Source organism: Corvus moneduloides, chromosome 5 (genome assembly GCF_009650955.1).
Source record: "Corvus moneduloides isolate bCorMon1 chromosome 5, bCorMon1.pri, whole genome shotgun sequence".
In the NCBI taxonomy this organism is placed as follows: Eukaryota; Metazoa; Chordata; class Aves; order Passeriformes; family Corvidae; genus Corvus; species Corvus moneduloides.
Window position 1 is genome coordinate 61,755,382 of NC_045480.1, and position 12,607 is coordinate 61,767,988.

The 12,607-nt window shown below is 38.2% G+C and overlaps 1 protein-coding gene across 10 annotated transcripts in view; it reads right to left on the reverse strand.

Annotated features, from left to right (window-relative positions):
* Positions 1-1,188: 1,188 nt before the first annotated feature.
* GAB1 (GRB2 associated binding protein 1) overlaps positions 1,189-12,607 on the reverse strand; it is a 98,902-nt gene continuing 87,483 nt past the window's right edge. For 7 of the 10 annotated variants that reach the window (XM_032108559.1, XM_032108560.1, XM_032108556.1 and 4 more), the window contains 4 exons: positions 11,083-11,176; positions 10,621-10,744; positions 7,539-7,661; positions 1,189-7,344 (listed from right to left, as the gene is read on the reverse strand). In XM_032108559.1, the coding sequence (XP_031964450.1) occupies positions 7,186-7,344; positions 7,539-7,661; positions 10,621-10,744; positions 11,083-11,176 (500 nt within the window). In that variant the 3' untranslated portion in view covers positions 1,189-7,185. Of the gene's footprint in view, positions 7,345-7,538; positions 7,662-8,280; positions 8,357-9,094; positions 9,224-10,620; positions 10,745-11,082; positions 11,177-12,607 lie in introns of those variants that run through there. The other 3 variants (XM_032108557.1, XM_032108554.1, XM_032108558.1) reach the window with 2 other exon arrangements.

Below are 12,607 nucleotides of genomic sequence, written 5' to 3' on the forward strand. Positions count from 1 at the left end.
TATAAAAAATAACACACAAACACTTTATTACACACACACAGATCCTTCCCTTTTCAAAATTCCAGATTCTCCTCCCTCTCAGGAACCAGGTTCTGCCCTGGCCCTGTTTCATTTAATGAAGTTCACTCTTCACCTTACAGCACTGCAACCAGAGGGAGACAGGGCAAGAGAAGGCTCTTTTGGAAAACTCACTTCCTCCATCTATTGGCACAGCAGTTAAGCCACCTGACTTAGAGAGTCACAGAATTAACTAGGTTGGAAAAGACCTTTGAGATCATCAAGAATTCCTCCTGCTGCTGATATTCTTAGAGCAAAAAGGGATTTTAAGAAGTTGTATATAAACTTCCCGTGAAAGATAGGGATAAATCTGAAAAAGAGTTTTTTTAAGCAAGACGTAGCACTTTAACTTTTTTACTTTTCTGCTTTTCACTACATGGGCAGTTTTATCCTTTAAAATAATGTTTCTAGTTGGATTCCACATATCTATCTATCTGCCTCTACACCCAAATTTCATACATCGATGCCTCTGCCATAGCACCTTAATCTGATTTTTATGGTTTTCTTGCCTCCTATGCTGCGTTGTTTCTCCTCAGTTGTGATCTGGGCCAATTTTCCCCCTAGTGTTTAGATACTCATGAAAGACTTTGAAAAACACTTTGACACTTAGCATTGACAAATATCTACTTTCCTGTAACTATAGTATCAAAACAGATACGACATACAGGGGCTTCCAAACAGTTTTTGTTGCAAAAATGATGGGCTCTCATGTGCTGCAGACTGTGGTTGTTTTGTGCCACATGTATTTCCTAAGCCCTTGGTTTTAGACATGAATATGCCTTTTGTATTCACCTATAGTCACTGCTTTGGAGTTACTGCTTTGTATACATCATCTAAATTCCTTTCTGCAGTTGTGATTATTCTGAATAACAGAGACTTGCTACATTAAAAAAAACCCTCCTGCTCACTCACAAAAACCAGAGCAGCTATTTTTTTTTCAACCCTCCTTTAATTAAAGAGAATAGTTGGGGGAAAAATCATGTCAGAAAGACACAGGAAATCAAAATAAGACTTCACCAAAGAACTAAGTGTCCTGGAGAAAATGTAACAGCATTTATTCAAATCATTATGATGAGGGGAGATAAAAACCACTAAGAGAAAAGTCTGACACTGTGTGTGCAGAGCAGATAATTTTAAATAATTTTAATTTTTTTGGTTTTGTTTTGGGTTTTTTTAAAGCAGAATAACATCCCATTTACAGAACAATAACTGCTTGCTTAATTTCACGTTTCCATCCTTATACACAATGCACCTACTAAAGGAAAATCTTAAGATCCTGGAACTATCCATTGGAAATTTATCCCTAAACTTAAAACGTTGGTGGAACCAACATTTCTGATCCTTGATCCCACACTTTAAAGACGGCCCTTCTGGTACACCAAATGCTCTAAACAAAATACAGACCACAGATACCATTACAAAAAACTGGGAGTGAACAATAGAATTCACAGTGAGATGCAGCACAGCTCATAAAGGGTAGTACTGGGTATACTTGCATCACAATCCTAAATTTTGTCCTATCTCTTTTACACAGAGGAAACAAACCCACCAACCCTCTCCAAAACGAAACTTTTACTTCAACTCTTGATATTGTTTTTAAGTAAACCACTTAGAGCTTGTTGGTGCTTCCCTGGTACTGGTCACAGGATTTGTGTCCCAACTTCTAAGCTGAGCACTGGAATTGTGGGCAGCTGCACCCCATGGTGTATGAGGAGATCAGAGGCTAAATCCTGGTCCTGGGTGGCTCCTTTACTTTTTTCTTCTTTTTAAAAACTTCAAGGGCTGAGTCTGTTTTGTGCTTCCTCATATTGGGCTGTCAGTGAGTAGAGCTAAAGGTAAAAATCTCTTGAGGATCATCACTTCTTTAATTTATGAAGGAAAAAATATAGCTAAGACATAAGAAGTATTTCTTAGAATTTGGTTCCTAAACTTCTATTTACATAATTGAGTAGAAATTAGATTTTGAAAAAGTTCTTGAAACTTTCACTTACTTAAAGAGGACAGTGGTGCCTTGAATATTAAATTCTGCTGCTCAGAAGATCCTAAATGGACTTGCGTACCTGGGGAATTTGAACCCTGTTACACATAATGCCATTTCAAATGCTGCTCTATGCCTAACTGGAGATTAGGGAGCTTAACTCTAAACACCATTTGTTTCCAACATTTGTGTTTCAAATATGATTAATTTAAAAAAATAATTAAATATGCACACCATGATTTATAGGTATTACTATGAAGATTACCTCAGCAAAGGGTTGAATCACTACTTTGATGCAATTAACTCCAGACTCCAATTGAGGTACACCAGCAGGCCAGTCTGAGGCATCTCCAAAACTCCCAGGCCTGCATCCTTCACCCCTAACACATAACGGAAAGAAAAAACCCCTAAACATTTCAGCTAGTCTGCATAGTTTACAGGTGTGCAAAAAACCAGCACAAGTGCCAGAAGCAAGTAGTGATTCTTCCCTCTAAAGTATGTTCCCTGATAAGTGCATAAAAATATGAAAATTTACATGTTTTGAAGTCTGGTAGGAATTCAGGGAAAATAAGGCATATTTCTATTTTCCTCCTCTTCTGGCCTTCTGATTAAAACAATCACGCTACCTTGTGCAAGCCCCACATACACACATTAAACCCAGGACCTCAAACAGCATTTATTAAAATCTTACTAGGATTGGTCTTTCTGAAAGTAAATGCGATGCATATTTTCTTTTTATTTTACTGCAGATACAACTTACCAGGAAAAGGCTTGGCAATGATGAGAGATCCTGGGAGAATTTTCAAGAGCGAATCATGATGATTACTACAAGTGGTGGCTTTATAACTGCAGGAAAACTTTGAGAGTCCCCATTTTACCAACTTGGTGTTTTATGTTCTCAACTGTACAGGTTTTTTTCTATTCCGTTTTAGCATATTAAAGTTAAATATTTTGTGTGTGTGCACAGCAGATTACACAACTGTACACTTCAGCTAACCTGCTTCTTAAAAAAAAAGCAGAAGCAAACACAGATCATCCCTTTCAAATAAAACATGGAAATTTTCTTTTAAAGACCATCTAGAAAGAACACCACTGGCATCAGAACAGTCTAGCTCTGTTTACCTAACGACGAGAAGTCAAAAACCTTTCAACTGGTCATGCATCCAATACCTGCTCTCCTCCCACTTTTGGTACTGAAAATTAACATCAGGGCTGCTGAACCATAAACATATACTGGAAAACTTAAAATGTCAAAGATGCTGTTCATAACCCTCTCAACACATTTTCTTTTTATCCCACTCTCCACCTTGTCAGGTTGAGAGCTGAACTCAAAATATTTGTTCAGTTAAGGCAAAAAGCCAGAAATCTCATTGCTTGGGATTTGGTTCATCTACACCCAATCAACACAATGTTTTTGTGGAACGCTTATTACACTACTTGCTAGACAAGTACCTTTTTTTTGTGGTCCCAGGCCATATTAGTACCCCAAGTAATAAAACAACAAGAAATGAACCTTTGAGAAGCAGTTTGGTGCAATACGCAGAGACCAAGAGCAGATGTAGGAAATATGAAGGATAATCTCCAAATTTAAGTTCACCTATGGACAGTGCTGAGCTTCTTAAGAACTACAGGTGTGAAATATTTCAACAGATGAAGTGACACTATTGCTGTCCAAATTGCATGCTGATATTGTATGGCAAAACCTTCTCCTTGGGCAAATAAACATCCATTCACTTTTCATGACACAAACCTCTAAAGCTAAGGAGGGAATGGAAGTTTGGTCCAGGGCTGCTAAGTTTCCAAAGTACTTTTGCAAGACTACTACATATACATGTGTATATATATATATATATATATACACACACACACACATAAAAATTTACTGCTGCAGTAATAGCTAAACTTAAATTTCACTGTGATAAAAAATCTTGCTTGGCTCTTGGTGCACTGTGAAAGCTACAGAGGTGCCCATCACTCCCTAATTAGCTACAAGGAGCGATGAATTCTCAATTACTTAATCAAAACAGCCATAATGTAATTTGTCTGTACTCGCTAAGTGTGGCACTAAGTCACAACTGTCATACATGAATGGATTGTTATTATTTTTTTGCATAAATACAATCTCAGTAAAGAAAAAAGACTAATGATCACATTTTCACCTTTTTCAATGTCTCATTACAAAGTTTTAGTGGAACAGAGCAGCCGTGTTTGCACCTGCACTTCATGACGTAATAGTGATTGTGTCACAGTGTGTAAAAGTGTGGCCATTGGAACTTACCAGATAATGAAATGTTCAGATCACACCATGGAGTGATACCAAATCACTTCTCAAGTCAATCTTAGTGCACAAGGCACCAAGTTTTCTTTTGATTTTTAAGAGCAAGATGTTGTGTATTTGTAAGACATATTGCACATATATATTTGCAATTTATAATGACACATACAGCAATGAAAACTGTCTCTGCGACTGGTAACATATAGTTACCATACATATAGTTCGAGTGAAACCAGAAAAAACTCACCTATTTGAAAAAAGAACCCTTGACAAGCAACACTGACAAACGATTTCTGCACCAGTATCTATTAGAATTTCCACCAGCTTCCCTCCAAGTAGAGTACTATCGCAAAGCTAGTAACTGGAAGTGACACAGGGCTAATATCAATTTTGCTTGCTTTCTACCACCTCCAACTTCAGTAGTCACATTTTCAATTTTATATTCACATCCTCGGACCATCCAAGAGCTCAGACAGATCTGCACAGTGAAGCCCCTGTAGCTTCACTGGTGAAAATGAGATGTATCATCAAAAGTTAATATCATGCCTCTGATTCTGAACGTAAAGTGGACAGCATGTAAGTACAGAAAATGTATTACTGGAGTATGGGGGAGAAAACTGCTTAGAAATCTAATTAAAGAGGAATTGTAGACTGCTGCTTAGAAAATGTTTCACTGTCTGTACAGTGTGGAAACTCTTGTTTTCCTTAACAAAAGAAAGGGAAGAAGCCTAGAAATTAAGAGTGGACTCTCAATCATAATAACAATTAATGTTGTGAATCCTGCCAAATTTTAAATGAAGAAAGAGTAAGTGTAATCTGTAAACCAAGGACTGATATCAGCAAACTTAGAGCAAACTCACCTTCTATCACTAGCTCAGCAAGAGAGGCCAGCCTAGGAGACTGATTCTTTCAGGCACATCACTGCTCCTGGCTCCCAGAAGACTGGGAATTCACATTATTTGGCTTTTTGGTGCAGGGTTTTAAATGAGAGATTCATGTTGAAAATTATTCTAGCCATACATTTGCTTTTTGAGAGAGGTACTAGGAGGTAATCCACAATTCTGACAAAGTGTGGTTGGTATCCAGGCGCCTTCCCAGACACACTGGCATCCGTTTGCTGCTTGACAGGACAGAGTTTACACATCAAAACCGAACAACTTGATTTATTTAAAATTCACCTCAAAATGCATTGTGTTTAGTTTCTTTTTTAAAATGAACATTCAAAGCATCAAAATATTACTAATTTAAAAAGAACCTTTGTTAAGAATAAGATAATTTACATACTGTAGATTGTGGCTGTGAGGGGAGAGAAACAACCGATGGTAGATTAGGCACAGTACGAAGGCCAACATGCCAGAAAACAATATAGCTTTATGCTCAACTTTTAAATGATCTAGACAAAATAAGACAATGGGGCAGGAAAATGAAACCAACCACTTACTTGAGGGCGTTCGTATAAAATAAAAGTGTTAGTAAGTTTTCTATCTTGACCTAGCTCATTCATGTATTTAAAGAACTCTATCTTCTTCCAAATAACAAAAAATGTTTCTAAACCAAGGCAGATTATTACTTGGAACTGGCATAGTAAAATAAAGGATCACAGTATACAGAGCTTAAAATCCTGTACCAGGAAAGAGCAACAAGTGGTTTACAAGGGGATCACTTAGGTATATTATCTAATTTTTAAAAACAGAGATATAAAATATCAATTGCATAGGGATTTAAATATAAGGCCAAGCAGGAGATTAAAGTAAAATAGAGCTCATAAGAAGGGCACTATGGTGTCAAAACATAGTATTTTCATTTGAATTAATGTCTAATTCAAAATCACAGTATTTTGCTAGTACTACAAAAAGTGAATGTCAAACTGTCCCATTAATGTTGAACTGAAAACTGACATTAGAACTTCTAAACAGTACAAAAGTAAAGCTCATTGTCTAAACCTGATCAGTGTATTAGCACAACAGTGCTTGGTACGTACCTGATTTATATACTCTACCTTCTGTAAATAATATAAAGGTTATTTTTTGTTAATAAGTGTGAGATCACAATATTACTGCATGCCATCAGTGGTTTGCAGGCTTACTTGACATTTAATTATTCAGTCTTTGAAAGTGTAAGATCCCACCCTGCAGAATCTTCACCCATTGAACACAGAACACTGTCATTAATAAAATACAATAGAAGTTCCATCACTAACAACTAACATATAAGCCAGGATTTTAGGTCTAAACCCAGTACAGTTCATTATTATTAACTCACAGCAATTTTTTGTTAGGAAGGTAACCTGTAGACTTCCAAATAATCTTGTGTGTATTAAATATCAACAAGTATGTAACTAACGGTCGTCTCTTGGCATTTCAAGTAGATTATTCAATTGTGAAAGTATTTCTGCAAAATCAATTTTGAGTTGGTAAAATTAAGTTCAAATATTAATTTCCATATCTACATGTAGCTTAATTAACCTAACATTGTAAGGAATAGTAGTGTAAGGAAAAAAGAATTCTCCAGATGAATTAGGCATTAAGGTACATTAACTGGGAATACCTGAACCAACATTGTAACTGAAAAAGTGCATAAACATAGTAATACTACAAATGTGTTAACTACAGAACAAAAGGTTTTCTGAAAGCTAAGTGATATTATTTTACATGTTATTTACAGGCGGTGATTTTTCCAGACACCACAGAGCCAATTCATGATCTTAAAGTTCCTTTGATATATTCAAAGTGTCCTTTGGCTTCCATCCTATTCGGTGAAGAACTGATTCCCACCCTGGGAAATCAGGTACTGTACAGCCGAACAACACTGCCATTTGGTTCTGTGATTCTTCAAAATTTGCTTCTTTCCGTTTTTTGAAGACAAGGCAGTGTTTTCACTTCACACTTTTCGTGGACGTCTCGGACTCCGTAGACTGTCTGCCATCAGTCCACGCCTCCCGCGTGCTCTTCAGGGCCAGCGTTTTCTGCTGGTCCACCACAACGTAATCAACCCTCTCATCTGCCACGCTGCTGCCCGAGCCACTGCTCTTTTTCTGGGAACAGTGAGAAACAAGTTCAAATAAACTAACAACAAAAGAGCAAGTAGGTGTCCCAAACAGGTACAGAACAAGCACAGGTTTCTCTGAAAGGTCCAACACCCATTTGAGAAATGACCATTAAGATGATCTTGCTGAAGGCAATTTTGACCTCCTGATGGCAGCACTGCAAGAGCTGAACATCTGCTTACCTTACGAGGTGGGGTAGACTTTCCCGAATCTAGGTCCAGATCTAAATATTCCACTTGTTTATCTCCTTTAGGTTTTACCATAGGACTGCTTCCTCCATCAAGGCTGTTGCTTCCAAACAAATTCTGCAATCATAATATAAACAACCTCAGCTACAAATGTGCAACTAGTGGTCCTCATTATCAAATATCCTTACTATAAACTGCCAAAATGTAAAACGTTAAGGAAATGACTGAGACTCTTGCAATCACTTAAATCATGCAAATTTCATTGACCCTGTATGGCAAGGGGATACATTCTATGTCAAAACCGGGACAGAGTCAAAAGCCAGTGGGAAGAAAAAACCCAAAGACCACCCCCCAGATTTAAGGTTGCCACCAAACCCATCTGTGCCTTCCACTTAATGTCCCCTTCATATCAAGAAATAAGAACAGAGCATGTTTCGTTCTTTCTAAATGTAGTTGTCATATCTCAAATGTAGCATTACTTAAGCACAAACATTTTTATTTTGTTAAATTGTTGTTAAATACCTAAAATAATTTCAGCTTTACAGTAGCGGCAAAGCTTCAAATGAAACTTTCACATTTCATTCAAAAGTCATTATGGTTAAGCTGAAAATCAGAGTATTGTTCAATTGACAAGACCAAAATATTTAAACTTTGGAAAATATGTGTGGTGCTGCCGGAACTGAAGTTGCATTGTATGTACCTAAATTTCAATTAGCCCAGACTTTTACAACCTCACCTCCTCTGTCCTCTCCCAGCCTGATCCCTCCCTCTTAACAGGTGTTATAGGAACAGTACAATAGAAGGACTCTTCTCTAAAAGATAAAGAAAAAACAGGAAGACAGAGGGCAGCAGTCAGCAAAAAATGAAGAGGAAGGCAGAAGGAAAGACAGAAGGGTAAGGCTGAGAGCAACTTGAAAGAAAAAGCACAATATTGCTGATTTTATTAAATAAAACAGAAGTATGACACGTCCAAACAAGATGCTTCATAGCTGATGACAGAAAAAGATGAAGAAATACGGACTCCTTGCTAAGATTAGAGTTTGAACAAATACAAGTTCTCAGAAAGTCTATTTAATTGTCAGATTTTAAAACAAAGGCTGTGAGATATCTGGAAATGTTCTGGTTCTTTAGGAAATAAAATATTTAATGGGTTAAAGCTCAGTGAGCTGGGCTTTTTAAATTGAAGTTATCCATTATATGTGTATTGTCCAACTCATTTAATATGAAGTGGTAACAAGGACAAACACAAACAACTGATATGAAGTTCATTTTTGTTGCTCAAATTCACTGAACAAATTTCTGCATATTAAACACACAAAAATCAGATTCCATATCAATGTTTCCAACATAAATTTAAAACGCTGTTACTCTTTAAACAAAAAATAATCTGTTATTTCAAACAAACTAGGCAGGCAGAACATATGCATTAGGAAACAGAAACTTTAAATAAAAGCAAATGAAACCAAAAGGAAATCTGTAGAACGACCTTAAAGAAGGAGCAGTGTAAGCAAACAGAAGATATTTATGAGCTGGGGTATTAATTGTACCACCTTGGCATGGAAGTTAAGCCCCTGGAACAGCCGTAAGAATCAACAGAAACCTGTGGGTTGAACTGTGCAGGGAGAACCGTGGGCACGGGTGGGGCTAATCCCTGGTGTAAAATGGGATGTTTCTTGCACCTGTGGAACAGGACACCACCCATTACTTACCAATGGCCCTTGCAAGATAAGATTTAGCATCAGCAGCTCCCCCATGCCTGGTGCCTTTCCCCTGGGAAGCACAACTGCACTGTCAGGGACGGCACAAGGCACAGCTCGGGGCGCTCTGCAGGCTCCGGAGCCTGCACCCCACCAGAGCTCCCGCAGGGAACGGCACAAGAGGGACCTGGGATGCGGCATCTAGAGGCAGCAGTGGTGAGCTGGGGGGCAGGGACACTGAAGAAGACTGGGAGGGGATCCAGAGCAGCAGGGGACAGGGAAGCGAACAGCATTGTGAGAGGGGAGCTCAGGGGCAGTGAGATGGGCCAGCACATGCCATATAAGAAGGCAGACACACAAACAGAACAAAAAAGGTGCTAGACAGGCCCTCCCCAAAGAAGGTCTCACATAAACGATTTAAAGATGAAAAATGCTGCTGTATTCCCTACAAAGAACCCAAACATGTGAATGCACTGAACAGGCTGGATGGGGCTTTGAACAACCCAGTCTAGTAGAAGGTGACCCTGCCCATGGCATGGGAGGCTGGAACAAGATGATTTTTAAGGTCCCTTCCAATCCAAACCATTCTATGATTCTATACTGGACAAAAAGCTGAGCTCAAGACACAGGTTTTCCTCCAGTGTTTTATGCATATTCTAAACCACATTTTAGTTTTGGCCTAGGTCTACTGCTGTTGTCTTCCTTAAAACTACTGCTATGGGGTCTTCTTTTTCTCTCTCTCCTTCCCCTCACCAGAGAAAAACCACAGTGTGCATCATTAACTTTTCTTAACTAGCTGCACTCCATGCTGAGTATCTGAAGCTCCATTATCTGAGAAAATTCTTCCCCAAAGGGGAAAAAATACAGACAGTCAATACACAAAGACTCCTTCTATCCTCTTCTTTGAAAGAAGCCTAATAAAATACACATGGTTCAGTTTTTGTAGAATGTATACAACAAGTATCAATCCTTTTTTCCCCCTGTTCCTTCTACATTTCTTGGAAGATGTCCTTTTAATACAGCCTTTTTAAGCATGTCTCAGAGGTCCTAGGACAGTTTATTTCCCTTTATGTCATAATACTGAACTGGTGCACGGCCCAAGGACAAGGAATTACAAAGAAGGGACAAATTCTAGGAAAGAGGTGGAAAAAAAGTCATGTCCTGAACTGTTTTATACAATAGATATGTATATCAACCATTCTCTTTATGCTCTTCAGTGAAATCCTATCAAAATTACAGCTTTGCCATGGAGATTTTTTTACCATTCTGTTGATCTAGAAGTATAAAGGGAGTGATGTTGAGTGAAGGATCTGTGTTTGCATGATTTTAAAGTAAGGACTGCACAGGAAGAGAATAGTTAAGACGTAGATTTTACATACTGGGTCTTCAGTGGACTGATTTGGGTTCATGGATACATAATTCTCTTCACTGTCGTGCGAGTCACTGCTGGAAGTTGTGCTATGAACTGAATCCGGTCTGGGAGACATGGGAAACCTGGAGGAGCTAATTACCAGGAATTATTTTACAAACAATACATCTCGAATATCTTAAACCTCCTGGTAAACAACAAAAATAAGCATATTAGAGCTCAAATTCTCATTCAAGTTTACTAAAGTGTCACATTTTTTGGTTATAAACAGTCCCTTATATTTAACATCACAAAATAAAAATTCACACGGACACACTTTATTTCCATATACAGATACACACACGCACACACATATGCACACATTTCCAAAGGAAACTTCAAGCTAAAAATATGATACAGCTGTACACACATTTAGTAACACTCTAGTCAACAAAAATGATTAATCTGAATGAGGAAAAGCCAAGAAACTTACTCTCGTGCAAAGCTTCTGGTGATAGGAGATCTCACTGGGGCTTGTAATTCTTCCCATTCAGGCAGAGGTTTTATTTCTAGTGGAGCTGGTTTTGCTATGTAAGAAACAGACAATCTTAAAGCACAGAACATTCCTAAACAAACTTAAATTTAATAGCTTTTCACAGCCTAAGTACAGAAAAACCTCTATCTTTCAAATAGTAAATATTAGTAAGGAAAAGGAGTAAGGAAAAGGAGACACTGTTCCATTTTCAGAAAGACATGATATATTAACTTATGCTTTTAATCTTTCAAGGTAATGAAAAGACACATCAATTAAAAAAATTAAGATATAATATTAAAAAAACCCACTGCAATTTCTGAATTTGCTGCATATACTGGTACGTAGTAATTCTGTTTTGAAAAGAGATTCTGAAAGTGGCAGCGTCGTGTTCTGTCCTCGTTCTGCTGGGATGACTTGTTGAGTGGCAAGGCCAGGGCAGAGCTGATGGGCTGTTTCAGCAGAGCCAGCTCTGAGGACTTTTCTTGGCTCAGCGCCAGTTGTTATAATGCTAACTCTGTCCTTGCTGTGTACATGTGCCCTCACTGGTGAGGTTTCACAGCTCCAAGTGTGGGCAGAACCTGCAGCTAAGCCTGTCTGCAAAAGTGAGAAATAAGCCAACAGCAGGAAGAGCCTGGCTCACTTCAGTGCTCATCCACAGCCGAGCAGAGCAATGTGCCACTCATGACAGCTAACACTGCTCTCAAAAAAAGGGCCATTTTTAAATTCCATTTTCAGAACAGAACCACAAATAGACTATTAGCAAGAAACACATTATTCCTCCCTCCAGCTTATATGTCTCACCCCTATTAAACATTAGGAAAAAAAAAAAAAAGTATAGAAAGACTTGTGGAAAAAAATATCACGGAGTCAAACTTCTGTCAACTTTATCCTCCCTAAAACCGTTTTTAGAAAACAAAATGTAATGTCATCATAAAAACAGCCCTTTCTCTCCTGCCCCTTGCCACCATGAGTTTTCTGCCTCTTGGCAGGTTCACTAAGATCAAGAGTCAGGCATGTAGTGACAGAACTGAATGTGACATAGGCAAGATGACAAAGCATGACTGACACAAAAATTGGTCAGCTTGGCTCAAGTCCTCTGTAAAGGTCTGAGACTACCTGGCAGGGATAAACAGTGGGCAAGGTACTGCTGCAGCAGAGACAGAGCCAGGACTTTGTCCAAAGCCCACCAAAATCAGCAGAAATATTTCATCCAGTTGCAGTGGGCTTTAAAACCAAAGGTAAGGATCAGTGATATTTCTGAGAGATTTTTAACATTGTTCATAATCTTCTCTACTTCTTGTAACTATATAAGGCACCAAATCAGCACCTTCAATAAAGCCCATCGAATTAATTGCAATCCTTGTTAACATACATAAATAGATGTCTGTACTAGTATATGATCAGAGGATCAATATTTTGCTTCATTTCAGGAGACCTAAGTGAACTCTGATTTCAGGTTATTGCCTAACAAAAGTTATTTCAA